The sequence below is a fragment of the Enoplosus armatus genome, chromosome 11, assembly GCF_043641665.1.
Source record: "Enoplosus armatus isolate fEnoArm2 chromosome 11, fEnoArm2.hap1, whole genome shotgun sequence".
Taxonomy (NCBI): domain Eukaryota; kingdom Metazoa; phylum Chordata; class Actinopteri; order Centrarchiformes; family Enoplosidae; genus Enoplosus; species Enoplosus armatus.
In genome coordinates, this window is record NC_092190.1 from 15,793,295 (window position 1) to 15,813,479 (window position 20,185).

At 40.8% G+C, this 20,185-nt stretch overlaps 1 protein-coding gene across 1 annotated transcript in view; it reads left to right on the plus strand.

The window, feature by feature from the left end:
• Window positions 1-11,297: 11,297 nt before the first annotated feature.
• The window catches only part of LOC139292665 (receptor tyrosine-protein kinase erbB-4-like), a 155,827-nt gene continuing 146,939 nt past the window's right edge, over window positions 11,298-20,185 (plus strand). The window contains exons 1-2 of the mRNA XM_070915027.1: window positions 11,298-11,370; window positions 15,534-15,685. Coding sequence (XP_070771128.1) covers window positions 11,298-11,370; window positions 15,534-15,685 — 225 coding nt within the window. The remainder of the gene's footprint in view (window positions 11,371-15,533; window positions 15,686-20,185) is intronic.

The window sequence follows — 20,185 nt, forward strand, 5'->3', positions numbered from 1 at the left end:
TCCTATTTGTCCCATTTGTGCTTGTCTGCCCATATTTCTTCTTTCATTCTATAGTCACACTTTTAGCATTTAGGTGATACTCCCAATTCATAAATTATAAAAGATTGCAGAGAACCAAAAACATATATACAGAACCAACGATTGTGTAAGTGTGCTGGAGTTTAAACAGGAAAGAGCCAAGGAAATAAACAGAAGACATGACAACTTAACACAGAATAGGGAAAAATAACAATTTACATGTGGTGTGTGTGTGTGTGTGTGTGTGTGTGTGTGTGTGTGTGTACATACATACACACAGCTATGTTGAAATACCTCAGGGTAAATGAAGGATTTTTTGAAGGTCTTTTTTTTTTTTTTGCTCATGCCAGGTGAGCATTCAATGAGCCGGCATACAGTCAAGTCATTGCATTGGCCAAAACCTGCTACTGCAGTTGTAAACACTTGCACAGTTTTTCCAATCAATCACTTAGTTTAAGGTATTTTAACATCACCTATTACCAGCATGTCTACAGCTGCAGTAAAAGTAGCACATAAATGTAATTGCCTTTGATTCTAGCTACATCTCTGCCATTATTGAATTAGCCAGCGCTGGCTAGTTAGAATCAATACCAATGTTATCACAGGGCCCCAGGTGAGCCAGATGTAAAGAGAATATCAGGTGTGACAACATCTCCTCAATCATCAATAGAGTTGTCTCCTCTCCCTTTCTTGATATTGACTGCTGATGAGGGAGGGAATTGATCTCTCTCGCTCACTCTCACTGAGAGGTGACTTAACGTGGGCAGTGAGCAATAGCCAATAAGAGGAAATGGGTGATAGACAGAGGATGGGAAACAAGGAGGGGGAGAGGTGCAAAGGAATTAAGTGATCCAAAGGGGAGTAGAGTCGTCTCTAATTGGAGGCATGTGGGGGATCTTAGGTAATCACAGAGAAGGAAAACTGACTCCAGCTCTGATAAAACTATTAGCAGCTTCCGAAACCAGTCTGGGATGAGCACAAGGGATGCAGAAGCTGGGAAAGTGAACTGATTCAGTGATTTCCAATAATAGCTTGCTGCATGGTGGTATATGCTGTATGTTCACATCAATTCGACCTGAAGAATGGCAAAGAAGTTGCACAATTTCACATTAGCAAGGTTCTCCAACAAGGCCAGAGCAGCTGCCCTCATTCATGACTATTACTCTCAAATGTGTCTGACACTTTCCAAAACTTATAAACCATCATTGGCAGTGTTATCAAAGTGATCATCATCAAAAGTCTACGATGGCGGATTTCGTTTATAGCACTTATACCAAAACCGACTCCAATAAAGTGCAATAAAGGATAAAATGTAAACAGCATGAATCAAAAGAATAATAAAATTGAGCACATGAAAGTGGACATCTGGCCCCAGGCTGTTTGTTGCCAGACTCCACCCTAAATAATGAATATTATGCTACCTTCAGGGGCTATCATAAAAATCTAAATTATACATTGAGCACTAATCATAAATACAGTATGGATTCTATATATGATGGCTTAGGCCATGTGTTTTTCTGGTGTGTAACCTGTCACAAGCCCATTGTTCCATGACGTGTATTATAATGTGTTATAATAGTCCTATGAGTGAGTAGTGGAATTCATGCTAGGAAATATTTTCTCTATATTTCACTTGTTTTGTAATTCTAGATGATTTTGAAAAATAAGCACCCATAGCTTTGATATATCTGATTGTATTTATTTTTTAAGTGTGAGTGCAAATGGATGAAACTTCTTGTTGTTTCTGAATGCAGTCACCATGAGCCTGGGGAAGGAGGATGGTTGAGCTATTTAAACTAAAAGTGGATTTGGTGTCATCTCTAAAGTTTTCATATGCTGATGAAGGTCTTGTGTGGCACAAACTGTTCTGGCAGCTGGCACTGCTAGTGATATCTCCTCCCTGCACACAACAGTCATATAGTTGGAGCATATCGACAGCGAAGAAATCCATAGCTGTGTATGATGAACGACGCAAAGCATTTGAAAATCAATCAGGTTTTTAAACCTGTTCTAATGTGCCACCAGCTTTATTGAGAGTCCATTTCAACTAGATGACATTTTTATTTTCTCTGCTTTCCTTGCACCTTGATATTCATGTCGTGTCCTTAGAAAAACCCTAACAGGGAATAATTGGGTCTTGTCAGCCAGCAGGAAAGTTAGACCATCAAAGATAATTGCATGCTAATGTTCAATAAGCCTTGTAAGTCGCTGCAGATAAGTGTGGCTGCCAAACAGCCTTGCCAGGGGAAAGCACATCTAATCCCTTGGCTGTGGCCGGGGAAAATTAATACTAAGCTCCTTTGGCCAGCCACTTCCAGTGTGGTGGTAAAAACAATTACACAACGGCCCACCAGAGCACAATTAATGAATAACTTAGGAGCTGCCCAGATGTACACATTATAACAAAGATGTATCGACCCGCTAGCTGTACAAACAATTAAAATTTGTACGTACGGAGTAGAAGAGGGCTGTTTGTTCGAGTTCACTGGACGATGGAGTTTATGCAGAGGGAGCCTGTTGTTTCAGGACTCTAAAAATTCATCATTTTCACCCCTCCACTCTGCTGTATCCTCTGTTTACATGGTGTCCTGTATCTATGTAATAGCTAATCAAAATATGCCACAAAATAGACCAGGCATAAAAACCCATCATATGCTGGCTAAATGGGCTAGTGCTCTTTTAGAGGAATTCTTTAATTATGAAACTGATAACCATGTACATAATTTATTCACAGGAGTTTGGACATTTATTTCAGTTTAAAGTTATAAACAATCAACAATCTCAACAAGATTTTGATCAGGATAGTTATTATTCACAGCTGGACACCTCAGTCGCCACTTTTTCTTTTTTTAAGAAAGCTGGGAATGAGGTGGACTTGAAGAAAACATTTGTGATCTTATCAGCTTTGAAGGTTGAACAGTCACACTTTCATAAAATGGTTTGTCACAGTGCCTCCAAGAAAACACGTTGTGAAGTCAACACGATATTATAAAGCAAGAGGTAATAATAGTAGGAAATGGAACAACTACAGACTTAGACAAGGCAGACAGAGACTGTTTGTTGTCAAAGCAGGAGATAAAACAGGGCAAAGACAGCTGTTTGACATTTCACAACTGGATGTTTTAACCTCATCACTTTCAAATCCAGTCACTGCCTCCAAAGAGCCTTCAGCAACACTAATCTTATGTAATGTATGTAGTATTCAATAGGGGATCTAAGAACCGAAAAAAAAAAATGTAGATCAGCGTGTGCCTCAGTTTGGTACAGATATCATGTAAGTTAGTGACAATATGACATGTAAGCCATCTCTCCACCCTCTCCAAGTTGTAATACAGTGCCTAAAACATCCACTTACAAACACATATTGTATACTACAACATATATATATGTAAGCACGCACACAATGGCACACTCCATTTTGCCTGACCACTGCCGCTGCTGCCACTGTGTAATTTATTGCTGAGTCTGATATTGTAGTACAATGTATTTGTGCTCTCCTCTAATAAGAACATAGATTGCAACAACACTGAATTCACTATCTGCTTCCCAGCTGATTGCTTGGCCTGCCTGCGTGTGTGTTAGCTTATATCTTTTTAAGCGCCAGCGCCTGGCTATTTACATTCATCCGCTAAGCCTTAAAACAAATTATAATCGATCTGGGGGGCGTGATGAAAAGGGTGGTCCTGCTGCAAATTAAAAGGAATGCAAGGTGACAAGGACAGCCGAATCACAATCAGCTCCTCTGCGTGGTGCAATAAAAAAGCACAATAACTCTAAGCATAATAAGTCTTAAGATGCATAAGCAGTCTTAAGACACATTCCACAGACCTTTTAGTTAAAATCTGTCCAGAGATCTTTGTTGCACGCATGCCTCTCTCTGTCTCTCCCTGTTTTCTGTCACTCTACTGGGAGCTGTCAATTGGGGGGGGGGGCTTTCAAAAAGTGCAGAAACAACATTTTACCAACTCTTAAATATAGCCCGCAGTGCTGCAACGGCAGCATAACTGCAACCATACTTATAATTTGTTGAAAATCCAGTTATGAAGATAATTTAGTTAATGTGTCTAATTGCCATGGATTTCCTTGGTCTGAAGGAGTGCAAGAGCACATCAACGACTTATTAATACTTTAATTTTGCTCCTCTCCCTCAGCATTATGTGACTGAGTATTTCCACTTATTGTAATTTCAAATAGAGTGGTTCTATTTAGGAAGATCATTTGCAGAGTCTACACTGTACTTCTGTATTGCTAAGCGTTTAGTCTCACTGCTACAAAACACAAAATGTCATATACATGAAGACCTTTCATTCTCTGTGGAGTTTTTGATACCAATACCAAAGTATAGCTAACCTGTGCTTGAAAGCTTTTCATTCGGAAATTCTTGGCCACAACAAAAAATAAATAAATTTAAAAAATAAATAAATATATATATATATATTATATATTAGATAAATAGACAAAAGCATGCATGCAAATATAGTTCCAACCCAAAATAAGGCCATCAAACTGTTCAACTCCTCCCTCTGAATGTCCGAAACTCAAGAAACAGACTGACTGGAAATTTGGACCTGCCTCTACATATACCACCTCACTATTACTTATTCTTAAATGTGTACATTTAGTGCAATACATACATATATATATATATATATATAGACATACATTTACATTGCTGTTGTATATATTTTTTACTTTTTATTTTTCACTTAAATATTGTAAATGTGTATATTTTTATTTCTATTTCTTATTTTTATATTTTGTACATACTTTTATTTCTAAATTTATGCTGCTTTCTACTCTTGAATGGGAGCACTAAAGCAATAACGTATGTCTGATTCTGATTCTGATTCGGACTTCAAAACTCTGTGCTTAGGGTTATTGGGCCTTTAACAAGTTGGATTCCTGTGTTCTCAGAGGCTTTGCCCGTAAGCGATGCCTCCAGGTAGCTGGATTTGCTGAAATGCATCTCACAGAGAAGTTCAAACCAATAGTGCAAAACCTTAACTGAGAAATGCGAGGTAGTTTGCCATGCTACACTATTCAAGGTATTTATTTAAATACAAATACCCCCCAAAAAACAACAACAAATCAGTTAGAATCCCATCGTAAACCCCATCGGAAATCTCATTATAAACTGTTTTGACTACAAAGCTATGAGGGACAGTGAAGCACTCAGACAATGAAATCCCTCCAGCAGTGTCATCTTGTCATCTTGATGTCTCACACATAAACATCCAGCCTTGCTTGTCAATGTGTTCCAATGGTTTAATGGAATAAATTATCTTACCGTGCTGACAGCTTCAGACATGTCTGTTGTATGTAACATGCAGTCTCCTGAATGACAAATCATGTCACTGTCTGACAGGCTGAGAAAAGAGAGATACCCTGAGATGCTTACTTGTGGAATAAGACATGCATTCTAGATACAAAATGATTATAATGAATTTGCACTAGTAGCCAGATTTTCTTCTTTTTTTTCCTTCATGAGGGAAAATCTTTCTCATTGTCTCATGGCAGCAGGGCTACCTCTGAGATGTTTGACATTGACTGAAGTATGACAACCGTGGCTTAGTTCAGACAGAAAACATTAAAATTAAAAACTTAATTGAAAGTTCAGATCAGTCCAACAGAAGGTTAAAATGAATGAAGACCTTCATCTGAATATTTTCTTCTGTTGGGCGAGGGAAATTAAGCATTTAAACATGTGGGGATGCTGACACCTCCTTACAAGGCACTTGTGTTTTGGTGTGTGACTGTGACAAACCTTCCTACCCTTTTTCTTGAGACTAGGCTGAGTTGCTGTTGTGAGAGAAAAGCTGAGGTAGTCATGTTTACGTGCACAGTTGTTATCAGTAGCAGTCAAGTGACATTCAGGGACCATTATGATGGGTGTGGGGTCCTTGGCAAAGCTATGTTTTCTGTCCCATTTGTGGGTTTAAACCAAATCTGTGCATTTGTGGTGGAGCTGTTTGGTTTTTTAGATTTTGCCAATCTACATTCATCACTGCATTTAACAGGATAAACAATTCCAACTGTTGTCTATGGATCTCACTGCTAAGATGCAAACATCACACTCAAACATAAACTTTGAGTTAAATGCCAGTGTGTCTTTGCCTAACCAGAACTGTTAAACATTTTCAAATAACCCAGTAAGTTAGTCACAATTTAATGGGTTCTGGATACATTTAGTCTTTGAATTTGCTGTAATTTATATATACCTGTCCAATTAAATTTGTATTTTATTTTCTGTCTTGCGTGTGCTGAGCTCCTGCCTGGTGAGCCTTCTGCTCCCAAACATTTTCTTGCAAGGAAATTGACTGGGATAAACCATTAATAAAGACCGACCGCACAATCAGCTCACACACAGAAATACATACGCTTGCACGCACATATACAATAAACACAGAAATACACATGTGCATCCATTCCTACCTTCCACCTGTGGAGAGCACCAGGTCCACAAGCCTGCTGAGAAATCATTTCCCGAGCAAGCGAGCGAGGCAATTCCGTCGCAGCAAGGAGGAAAAAAGGCTTTTTTAATGGGGAAAAATGGGACGCAGGGGAAGAGTTAGCAGTAGCAGCCAGGATAATTGATGGCAACTGTTTGGGTACAAGATTAAGATTCATGGGTAGGACCACACATGAGGGCTGGGAACCGGTATGCGCTGGAGGCATGAAGGATACAAGGCAATATTTTGACTGGCCTGCCGCCTTAATTGATAGAGTGTCGTCCCAGATGCAGCGTAAAAAAGAAAAACTATCAGAAAGGATTTCACTCACTCTTAGAATGGAGGCAAGGATGGATCCCAACGCCTGGACCTGAATTGAGAAGGACAGAGAGAGAGAAAGCGATGGAAATGGGGAAAAGAAAGTGGTGGAAGCCCAGAGGCAAGAGAGGCAGGTTTGCAAGTGGAAGGTCAGTGGTTCCTATCCCCAGACTTGGTTTGCGAGGAAAGTATGATAGTTACACTCTCCCACTCCTCTCCAACTACCCTTGAGGAGCCTTTCAGCGTTGTGCTTAACACAACTGCTCCAGTGTAGCTGCTCAGTGACCAACAGTAGAAGCTTGTGCTGTGAATGTGACAATCTGTATGAAAGTGCAGTAAGGTGTTGTAGGGAAGTGCTTGACTTTTCCTGGATACAGTAACTTGTGTTTAAACAACACATCACCTTTTTACACAACTATCAGCCCCTTCGTCAGTCACCTTTTGATGCTTTATGAAGACAAATAGCGGCCAAGGGGCACAGCTGTAGAATACATAATATCTTTTATATACTGTATAACATCATGAGGCTATTTTCACATTCACCATTGGTAAATATCTGATCCGCTGAACTGATTGTGATTCATACTATATTGAGAATGGTTGAGAGGATGTCGTGCACAAAATCTGAAATGAAAAAGATCCAAATTGAGGGGGGATGGAAGAATAAGGGTCAAAATGATGAGAGGTGACAAAGGTAGAGCCAGATGTTAAAGGTTGTGCATGTAATATTTTAGCTTCAGTGAGATTGTACAGTATCAATTTCTGTGTAGTTTCTGCAAAGAGATGACACAATTTGTGAGAGTGCTGGCCTCTGGGTCGAACACTGTGTTTTACATTGTGTGCCACCCATCAGATTTGGTCACATGTTGGATTGTTTTTGCTTCTCAAAATAATTGTCATCATTGGTTTTCACCAAGAAGTGAGAATTTTTTGTCATTCTGGGACATAATAGCACTAATGCAGTAGCACTGATGTAAGATTATCTGCATCATAATCTTAAATGGTGGTCATGATTAAAAGAAACCAATGTTGACTGCTGGTTGGAGATTGAATGCCAATCATGATCTCTCGTGTCATAAGTCAGCCATCCACTCTGGCCTCCTCCCAAAGAGGTTTTGGCCACTGTTGCCTTTGCTTCTCAGAGATAACAGTGTTTCACACGAACACAAGTGGTCACTTGTCAGGATAACAGAAACGTAGATCGTTTATAAGCATTTGAACAAAATGTCGATGCTTTCATTTTTATAGTTAGCGTGTTTGTTTGTGTGTTTAGTTAGTTTGTTCTTTCCGTTTTCGTTCTTAGCCTTCTGTAAATGTAAGGCACACAGTGGAGGTGTTGTTAAGTCCTGTTGTCCCATGATTTATGTGGGCGACTGTCTGAGTCGAAATCTTAATAAAACTAATTTAATATCTAAATAGCAGCATCGTGTGTGTGTGTGTGTTTTACTGATCACCCCCTGAGGTCCGGTCAACTTCGTCAGCATGTTGCTGGAAACGAAAAATCTCAAGGCCAGCGCACAGACACACATGCAGTAAGTGTTCTCTCCCTTTCACACACACCCAGCACTGTCACACACATGCGCACCAATTTAAGATGTGAGCTGTTCATTTGACCCCTATGCTCAGCCTATCTACCGTCTCTCTTTAGCAGACTACTGGGACACGAACCACCTCAGGGGTTCACTGTTTCTACTATTAGCATATAAAGAGCATACATTTCACTCCATCTTGTGTTAGCAAGAAGTTTCTGAGACTGTAGACTGCAAAAGCAAAGCCTCCCGGGAAAACTTAAAACTGTCTGTGATTGGAAACTCTGCCCAAAGCTACAGGGATGTCAGGTGGTTTTGCCATGAAGTACAGTTATCACATGTATAGCCTTGAATGCGCATGTGCAGATACGTGCACAGACACACATATTAATCCACTGTATATTGTGCCTGCACACACAAACACACACACACACACAGCTGAAGAACAGGTTTGGTAACGTGTCCAACTGAAAATCACTCTTCACATCTGTTGGGCGTAACTTTTTTGACACAGACATGTAGTCTGTGTGTGACTTTCCTGATGCTCCTAAAGTCGTGATAAACCATGTTTAGTAAAGATGATCCGAAGCCTAATGTACCAGTAACCCTGTTCTACCATTTATCTCACTGTGTTCACACCAAAGTCAGCTGTGAGGTTCTTGCTGAAGTTGGCTGAGCTGAGCTGTAAAACCTCTCCAGCTGGGGAGGTCTAAGTGAGAGGACAAGCTGGCATCTCAATCTGAACCAGGAGGCCTCCCTGGCATGATATTTAATCAAGAGGAGAGGATACAGGCAAGAGGGTCAACTATTCCTCTCTGCTCAACAAGCTGAACTCATCATACACCTGCTTTTTCGAGAGGCATCATATGTCCCATCATAGAGGAGGTCAAACAGACTCCATCATCATCCACCTCACTCACTCTAAAACCAAGCACCGACAGCACATAGTGTTTGTGGGCGAACCTTAAAGCACCGTCCAGAGCAGCTCTGGAGAGTCCTTCATTGGCTGCTTCAATCGTTGCTGGAGCAGCAGCCGAATCCTCCACCAAAGAAAGTCTCTACCCACTTCCTTGGTAGTGAGGGCTCTGTTGAAAATGATAAGAATCAGAATCAGATTCAGAAATACTTTATTGATCCCCGGGGGGAAATTGTACTTTTGGTGCTATTTAGTTTTGAAATGCACCATGAATTGCGTGTATCTTACTGTCAGCATCTCACTTAACCTGGTTCACTTTGCCCTCCAGTGGTTGAAGCATAATTGGTATAATGGTGGGGTATCAGCAGGTGGTGGTCATGCACTCATGCTCAGACACTGTTGTCCTATGTCAATTATTGAACTACTCTCTTCAATTCCATTATCATGATTTTCAAAATCACAGAGTGGGAGGAACCTAAAGGTGTACTGACTTCTGTCTTCTGTCTGCTATCTTTTACTGTACATTTTACAGACATTGCGTTGCTTCTCAGTCCATTAAGTCCACTGCATTCTCTTCTTCATGCTAAATAAAGTTGTATCATTTTGCATCATATCAACAAATCACTGGACATCCATCTGTGTCCCATGAAAAAGCAACCAGAGGAAGTTCATTATTACTGATCAACTGACCAAGTTTTCAGCTTTCATAGTCATTGCTTGGTTTCCTAAATGTGGTCATTGAAAGCCTCTCAGTTCTCTATAATCTTCCATGAATAAACAACACAAAATCAATGCTTTGAAAACCGTTCCATCAATAACAGCTGTGAAACTGTATTTTCTGTAATGATACCTAACAACTGGTTGGGATGGCAGCCCACGTAACAGTCTTAAATAATGAAGGGAAAAAAACATCAAACAACAGACTGGTTGACTGGTTTCAGTTTTGTAGACGAGGACCACTACATAGATGCAATCCCAGCACCCCACACCATTATCTAAACATTGCATTGAAAGCAAACATCTTTAAAAATTCTTTGCAAATATTTTAATTTTTTTATAAACTCCTACCTGACAACAGCCAAAGCGCTTTAAAATTAGGCTACAGTGCATTTACTTTTTTAGAGTTAAAATCAATTCAGTAGAATTATAAACAAACAAAAGTTTGGGGTAAAACGTACTTACTAAACTGTTTTCTGCAAAGTATTTCAGTCAATACACTCATGTGTTATGAGGGTAAGCCAAAACTGAGGGTCATATGTGCACATTTAGACACACGCTCACACACATTTATACTGGTCAGTTTATGGCCATAACGGCTTTGCACTAGACCCACTGTCAGCTGCGCATTCAGTCAAGAAGAAGCAGCCAGAGGATTTCGGGTAATGAGGTGTGTGTCAGTGTCAGCCAATCACTCCCCTGTGACTTCGATGGATTTTTCTTGTCTGGAGACAAGTTTAAACCCTACAGAGAGGTGGTGGGAGAGAATAAATGGATAGGGTACAGCCTTCATATTTTTTTAGGCATTGGACTGACCAGTTCTCCAGGTTTTCCCAAAAAAGTGTTCTTGGTGACTCCCTGGACCACTGAATTATAGAATAAGTTGCGTTCAAATAAAGAAATAAATTAATTAATAAAAAGTTGTCCACAACAATATAAGACATTTTCTACAGACATCATATCAGTCATTTGGAATATGTATTCTATGCTTTACTGTGTTACATGACCGTTAATTTACTCCTCTAATAACCAAAGTAACCATAAACAGCACTGACAACAAATGCACACACAGACATAGGTGACAGCAGTGCATTATCAGTGTCAGCCTGATTACTGTTTGCATGCTTCCACTCCCTCCTCCTGTTTTTCTTCCTGCAACACCAGGCTTTCTCGTTTACAGCTACAGTGTCCCTGAACACACCAAACATATTAGAGAGCACGTCAGTGAGTGAGAGTTTAAATAGCTATACAGACTGATAAACAGTAGTGATACATAAAAAGATGTGTGCGTGTGTGACATGTAATGTAGCTCAATTAAAGGATTTCGTTTTTAATTGAAAAAATCTGGTAATGCTTTTTTACCCCCTTGTTGGTCTTTTATTTCCCTTCGTTCTAATAGAGTCGGCTGCTGCTAATGAGAACAGTTTGTTGCACAGTTAGCTTGATAGCACGTTTGAAGGATAGCAGGTTTGAGATCATATTGTTAACCTGCTATTGCTAGCTAACTTTATTTAACACGTTTTATCATTTCTTTTACTTTTGGGGTAGAGGACCTCGAAAACATACACACAGCACTTGCATACTATCACCTTGTAAAGTTGCCATGGCTAGCAAGTTAGCAAACAATTGCTATTTAGACATACAGCAGGCATGGAGCAACATTAGCATTCATTTGGAGTTGCATTTCTGGCCACCTGACAAATGTAAGATGGATATTTACTCTCACTATTTTTTAGCTCTATTTTGGCATCTGCCATAGTATAATCTATAGGTTTTAACCCTAGGACTTTACCCACAAGTGGCTTGTCTTGTCTGTCTGCTGGTGGCGCTGGGCAGGTCTGTCAAGTCTGTTCATCAGAGGCTACCTACTGCGGGAAAAGGGGCTAATGAGGACCTTGAGACTGAACAATACAGTAAATGTACTGATCATACCCATGGACCACTCATTAGTCTGCAGGCTACCCTCTGTGGAAAACTCCCACAAGGTGGTGGGGCTGTGTGCACCAGCGAGGACATGAATGCTAATTTATGGCAGACCATATGGAGACAGCGACAGCATTGTTGGTAGGTGACCAGAGCTCGGAGGGCAGCGAGAGGTTAGCGTCACTGGACTGTGCCGTGATCACGAACACTCATCTAGTTATTGTTTCTGATGCTTATTAAGCCGCTCAGCAGATGGACAATAATCTGCGCCATGATTACCATCAGAAGCAGTGGCTTGTAACTCATACTTAGCCAGCAATGCTCATCTGGGGGACATTAGCGACAAAGGACAGCTCTGACCTCAGATGTGGCATTTTTTATTCGGTGTGCCTGACAGAAAATGTAGTATTTTTGTCCTATCCCCAGTGTTTGAGTGCAACTTCTACAAGGTCCTCCTGTTTATTCAAGGCACGTTAGCCAAGCTCAGCTATTGACAGTGTTTTCTTATGGAAGTGACATTTGCAGCTTTATTTAATTCAGTCAGTTACTGGCTATTGGGATGACCTTTTGCTGGCTTCCCTGGCAGGAACCTATAAACCTCAGAGATTCGCCAGCTTTATAGGCATTCAATAATTGCACAAGGCACTATTGATGAAGCTGTTGTGTGCACTACCTATGAAATGAATTGGGCAAGGAGCAGAAACCACAGCAATGCAGTGCCTATGTAATCCATGAAATTAAATTAATGAAAATGTGGCTCTGGGGCATTTTGGTCACTTTGCAAACATTAAAAAAAAAAAACGTGTTTTTCTATAAAGAACTCACTGTTTGCATTCCTTCTATAGCTGACACAGTGATTGTGTCAGAGACACTGATGGATGCATTCTGGTGGTTGTCTGTTGGAGACACATAGTTTGTGACTGATTTGTGAGAGAAAGATAGATGGATGGAGAATAGAGAGTGTCTCTCTTCATTCTCATCTCCACCTCCACTCACATACAGGTGGACTTCAAACTTACAAGGGCACCACTTCTGTCTGTCCGTCCATCTATCTATATATGTTATTACCTTGTCACTTTTGATATTTGGTGCCTACAAACCTTTGGTTTATGATAAGTATGTTTGTCTTATCCATACTCCAATATGATTTAAAAACTCATGAGAACATAAACAAGGCTATTCACAAACTCGTTGGCTATCTCATAGCATTGCAGAAAGAAAACCTATGAATTCCCTTCTAGATCATATAAATTGAGCCAGATATGCATTCCCACCCATTGGCTCATAATCTTCTCATTAATTACATATATTGGAAAATCCTGAATTATTATGATTCATTGCCTTAATCCATCACTTCTGAGATGGAATTCCCTGCAAACAAATTAAATCAATTTACTCACACGGGCAAATATACTATATATATGGAACAGAGACATTGAATCTCATTGGCATTCCCTGCTTTAAGTGTGCCTGGGAGTGAAATCCATCAAACAGATAAGATGGATTCCCTTTTATAGAACAGCCGTACGTTTTAAACAATATGAAGATTCATCTGTTCTAGCAGTCAATTCCTGCATCATAGGCAGTATGTTAAACAGTCAATGACTCAGTGTCTTGTAGCATGTCCTCCTAGGTAGGCAGGACGCAACAATATAAAGACCAGAGACTGTGTTTTATACAACCTCTACTGTGATATACAGGCTCAGATGTAACACGTTGAGCATGGAGACAAATGGATTCGATCATACAGTGAGAGGGGGGAAAATACATCCTTGTGTCTATTATTTACAGCTTGCCCACATTCATGCACACACGTGCAGACAGTTCACACTTCCTCTATATGCGCTCTGCACAGCACAGATGGTTTTGTTGTGGTTCACTTGGCAGTCAGCACCATCTCAGGCTCATGTAGAGCTATAGGATTTCGTAGTGTTTCATTAGAAATCACACATGGGGGAAAAATGAATAAATAAATAAAAAAAACATATACACTTCAAGTAGCTCCAGACAGGTTTCAAAAGTCAGCAGGCTTACTGAAGGCATGCTTGAGGAAGCAAATGGGTATAAAAAAGTAAATTTCACTAGACATCACATGCCACAATGCATCTTTCCTCTGATCTCAGCGCCCTGCCCCAAGGGTGCAATAACAGTTTATTACACCTATCCTCACTTTATGACCCCCCCTACCCTCCGCCCCGCTCCCCTCAAGCCCACGCTAACTGTTATTGAAAACACCCAGGTCTGCCATATATCATTCCTGAGCAGCACGTTATGCTATGTGCAACCTAGCTAATCACCATCAGCTCGTACGGGTATTGTCCAGGTCCCATTGGAATAGTTCCACTTATCTAATATCTGCTTAGATGTGGAAGTGTTTTAACACAATCCCATTTGTCTTACAACCCTGAGGCTGAATCCTCTTTTTCCCATATGTATCTGTGGTGTAATGATGGGGAGTAAATAGGAAATAGAATTGAAAGATTTTGCCACAGAGTCCCTTTGTGGAGAAAAAGGGTAAATGAGTTTGGCCTAGTTTATTGCTAGCCAAGAGGGTAGGGTGCAAACGTTCAAGTTGAATTCAGGGGGATATATGCTTTAAAAAGGACCGCACATTATGTTGTATAATAGGGTGTGTAAGGGATCTTGAATTAAAATGCAAAGCGTCAGAGAAGATCTTTCAGGGTGGAGGTGTTCGGAGAGAAAGGTAACAGCTCATGGGTGACAGTGTGACAAGACCCAGGGTAGGACCCGTCACCCCTCCGTCACACTGATGGCTCCTCTGTCATCAAGAGGGTGCAGGTCGGAGAAACCACACCACCATGGAAATGCAAATGAAACTAAATGCTTCAAAATAATGCTTCAAAAGACTGAATGCCGCCGTTCAGCAGCTTTCCGAAATATGCTTTGATACAAACAGTGAGGTCACGTAATGCTGTGAATGTAGCTGCCACAAAATCTCTGTAAGAAATGACTGCAAAAGTTGCAGGGGATTGTTTGTTGTTTGTTGTTTTGTACACAAAGCTGTCTGATTCCACACAGACTCAAGACACAGACTTGAGGTTTATGTGCTTTTTCTCTTAGTCTGGATCTATGTATTCATATGCGTGTGTGTGTGTGTTTTCATGCTAGTGAGTGGGCAGCAACAGCTGATTGGGCAGATGGTTTGTGTCGTCATGGGGGGGGTCCAAGGTGTGTGATGTGTGGAAATGGGTCTGTTTAATTACTTGTGAAGTGAGCAGCCCAGCTAGTTGCTAAAGAGCTTCCGTGTTCCCTGTGGGCCCCAAGGGGTGATGTGAGGTGGGGTCCAGTGACTTCCTAGTCTCACCAGTCCAGGCCAGCTGAGCAGGTGCTGCAGCTCACTGGCTCATGTTTACATTACATAGTCTCTGAATGTTTTTTTTGTACCACAAGTCTGGCAAACAAATACACAAGGTGTTTTTGTGCATATGAAATATGACTACATTCAAATCACAGGAAAATCTTATCAAGATGACAAGTACTGTAGTGTTTATGGCCAATGCTCAAACTGTTTTCTCAGTCAAAACTATTGGAAAACAAAGTCGGACCCTGTCTGTGTGATTGCTTTCCAAACCAAACTCAATATCTAATATAGCTGTATTTAACAATGTCTTTTCCCTCTGTCCCTGCCTCTCATTTTTCTAGTATGTGCTGGTACAGAGAACAAGCTGAGCACACTGTCGGACCTGGAGCAGCAGTACCGCACCCTGAGGAAATACTACGAGAACTGCGAAGTCGTAATGGGCAACCTTGAGATCACAAGCATCGACCGCAGTCGGGACCTCACCTTCCTCAGAGTAAGGGCTAAACAAAATGACACAGTAGACAGATCGTATTTGTATGTATATGCTCAAACTTCTGAACTTGCAGCTTTCCAAAGGTGATTTAATGTGCTTGATTCTTTTAAAAAACAACGTGTAACTACAGTGATTTTGACCCAGATATCACTGTCAGGCTGGTGATTGGATGGGGCCACAGCCGGTGACGATGTCAGCTTACACAAACAAATGTAAAGTTATCCCTTCTGGCTTGGTGTGCATCAAGTAGACAGATTATACATATATCTGGATTATTAAGGATGCTAATTGACATCCCTAGTGAGAGCCATTATTCATTTTTCTTTTACAAAGTGGTACAATCAAATCCATGCAGGTAAAAAGGTAACCCCTCCACACATCCATGCTTTGTTTGGACAACCTGACATATGCCTAAATTGTTTGGAATAGTTTGAAAGTTGCTAGCCTGTTTGTGTCAGAATAGCAGGCAAACAAACATTTCAGGGTTTCACATATTTATTATCACAGATAATGATAATTACAGACATTTCTACAATGTCTCTAGTTTTCAGTACACAAGAATAACCATCCAAACACCCACATCTCGCATCGTTTGTACAAGAAATTGTCTAAATCTGAGTAAAAAGCTCAGAATGTGAATTTTGTCATCACCGTTTCCTCATTTGACCTTGTTGCCCAGAGAGTGCCCTGTGCTCACATCCTTTTTCAACCAATCAACACTCAGATTAGTGTCTACATAGCCAATGATAAGCAGCGAGGGAAGCTGTTCTAATCAGGGGGCAATCAGACTTCCTCTCGTCTCGGAGTGTCTAACTGATTGTACGCTCTCACCATTGTGGTCTGAGGCATAGAATAATCAAAAAACCCAAATAACTTGATCTGGCTAATCTCCTTTTTGATTAAATGTGACTCACAGACAGAGAAGGAAAAGCGCTATGGCTCTGAACATTCACTGAAATCTACCTTTTAGAAAACATTCATTCATGAGCAATGTATTTAAATCATGAGCATGTGAGCCGACTGATTCAGGCTGTCTAACAGAGGTAGGACACGTGGTAACAGTATCAATAGGTAATAGTGGAATGTAGTAAATGAATATGAGGAGGCTGAAGTGAATGTTGTGCTCTGATGCTGAAGAAGTACAGGGAGTTAAGGTGGAATTGCTTACATGAATGCTTATGTCCATTTTGGTTTGATGGACACATGCATACACACACAAAAACAGTATCAGGTGACGACAGGCCCCCAGGCCTTCGGGGGCCCGAGCAGTAATAGTGTGGTAATGAGAGGCCAGAAGGAGGCAAGAGAAGTTACTGTAGTGAGATTTGCAGGAGGGAGAAAAAAAAACAGCCTGTTTTTTTTTTTTTTTTTGGTGAAATCAGCTGTTACTGTTGACCTTTGTCGGCCTTCCACTTCTCAAGAACACCACTCAGACCATTCTGGCTGCAGTCTGCACCGCTAATGCCATCCAACTCCAATTGATTCCAGGCCGTCTGGGGGAATGGGGAGCTCCCCTGGTGTTACGCTAAAGTGCTGACTGTATTAATGGGCCAGTATTGCTGTGCGAATGAACTGGGCTACAGAGGCTTTGCAGAGAAGGCAGTCCCCCAACGAGGCAAGCTGTGTTTTCATATTTTGCTCCTTATAGCAATCATTTAAAGTTATTGTGGCAAAATGATTTGTTTACATCAGGTAAAAGTAATAGGGTAGCTCGTCCTCTCTTGTGTATTTAGTTTGTATGGACCCCAAAAAAATCAAGATTGATCAAAGCAGCAAAATAAAACAGAGTCATTAAGTGTTCTAGTGCAGAACAATACTGACAACAACCCCTGTGACGCAAAACAAAACCAAAGGGAGTAATGGATGGTAATGTGCTACCATTAGACCCCTGTAGAGGTAATAGGCCCCATTGACTCAGATGAAGAAAGATGGTAAGGGGGAGAGATGCAGCTCAAAAACCAAGTGTGATTGTTGTTTAACTACACAGAACCAATTTGTACTTTAAAACAACATTCACACTTTGCCTTTAAAAACATCTCATCTGTGCAAGCTAATATTACATAAAAGCAAGTCTTTGCAGGTTGAGGTCAAAGATGTTTTTGACTACAATCCCCTCTTAACCTGCCTGCTTCTACATTACACCACCACTCATTTACAAAACTGGCCCCCTGTGGCGCCAACTTGCCAGGTTCCTCCACCTTTCCATGGTTGGCAATTAACATGAGTTAATTGAAGATGCTAATTAGGAACACAGGGTGCCAAACAGCAAGGGAGCAAGAGGGCAGGGTGCAGAGTATATTTTTAGGGGATATTATTATTTTTATGATAAAACACATTAATAACATGGTTCCCCAGGGAGGGACAAACTTCACCTTGAGGTAGAGAAAAAGGGAAGGAGTGAAAAAACTTTTGTGCAGCAGCTTACCATACCACCTGTCTCTGGGAGGTGATTGAAACTGATGCCTGTGCATTGGCTCCTTCTTTTCAAGATAGCCAAGAGATTGATGGCTGCCTCCCAAAGCCCCTCAAACAGCTTTAGCAGTAAATAGAGTCCATCTTCCAAACTGCCTCCGCGACAGATGAATCAACGCTCACACCGAGATTAATAACTTTCAGCACTGAGGCTTTCTCCCCACTCTCATCTATGCACATTCAAACCAACAGCCCAACAGTGAGCTTTAACCACACGCAGTGTTTAAATCACTCCTAAATCCATACTCTCCTTTGAATCTCTCTCTCATATTATAAGCAGAACATATTCATATTCAAGTGTGACATTTTCTTTTTCTGAATGGGACGCAGAGGAAAGCAAACACACACACACACACACTTTGCCGTCTCTCTTTTCCCTCATGTCACTTTCTTGCATGCGCTCATAAATGAATCTGTGATTATGAAATATTAATTTTTCCCTCTCGTCCCCTCTTCCCGGTCTCAGTAGAAACCCACAGCCACACAGTCAGACTGAATTGTTTGTCTTGCCATTGCAGCTATTAGTAAACATGTAATTTTCATCTCAATATTAATGTGGTGATCAGATTACTTACCCAGCCCAGCGGCAATTCACTGACTCCCCACCTCTCTCCCTGTCGTTGCAAATAAATCATGGAATTACTATTTACAAATGGAAACATTTCATATTTCCAGCAGGTCTTGTGTTATTCGGTTATTAAGACCTGGACAACACACGTTGTATATTCAGATCTTGTGTTACAGATGCACCTTTTAAGATAAGAATACTTTCTTTCCTTTTATGTTGTTCTTCCACGCAACATATTCATCACTTGCTCAAACACATATGTACTAAAAGGACCTCGTAGGAAAGGGTGAGGGTGGTGGTCTGTTAATGTGGCCCTGAATGACACTTGTGTGAATTGTTCACTTGACCCTATGCTTACCAGATGGAAAAGGTCTGGTTATTTAAAGAAAACCCTGTTTTTACAAGGTTAATATCTACATGCCAACAAATCAGTATTTTTCTATGGCACAGGAAAGAAAAGCTCAGAGTAAATGTAGTTTCCTTCCTCTCTACACATTCAGTCCCAGTCGTCTTGACCCTGCTTCGCTTTAGAGTGAAGGGGACAATTATGGGTTAATAGGGATTGGGGGGTGATCAACCGTTTTGCAAAAGGGAATCACTTCCTCGCATGACACAGGCAATACAATTATTATGTAATTAGCATTTGGGGCCAAGGGAAGGTTAGAGTGCCGTACTGTAGGTTGGACCTGAGCTGTTTTCTATTCTGTAAGGTACAAACAGAGAAAGCACTTTCTTGTAGAGTGAGTGAGAGCTGTCGTATTATGCAACAAGGTTTACAGCAAGTTCATCCATGTTAGCAAGCTGAAGGTTATACAAAGGAGGACATTCTGATGAAAATATAGAGAAAGAAAATTTCTTTCTCTTGAAGGAGGATTAAGAACCCAATTCTGACACAGAGGATGTAGCCAAAGTTGTATTTTACTCACTGAGACACTGCTAGAGGCTTGTAGTTGCAGCAAAGTCTCTGTTGGTTGGTAAGCCCGAAAAACTGCAGGGAGCAAATAGCAACAGTCTATGAACCTAACTGCTGCACCACTTTAAGTTTATAGCTCACTTGGTAAAGCTTAGGTTTGCCTTGCCAGAGGAGGTGGACTGACCATCTGGGTCCATGGGCAACAACCATCTGAAAACCCTGCTGTGGAGTGACCAGTCGGCACTTGTATTGGCTTCATGTGTGCATGTGTGTGGCAGGGTCATAAATTCGTGACGAATCATCAGTTCATCTTTTTTCGTTCACCAGTTTTATTTTGATATACTCTCCTTTTCAAACCGTAAGCTGTGCACTCACAGTGACAGACTGATTGCTGCTTCATAAATTGTGACTGAGTCGACCTAACAAATTAACATTATGCTGCCTTCAGGTGCCTGTCAGAAATATATCAGAGTTACAAGTTATGTGTACGGGGATGATAAAAGAATACAAGTCATGATTATGACAGAGGATGATTATAAAGTGTTGG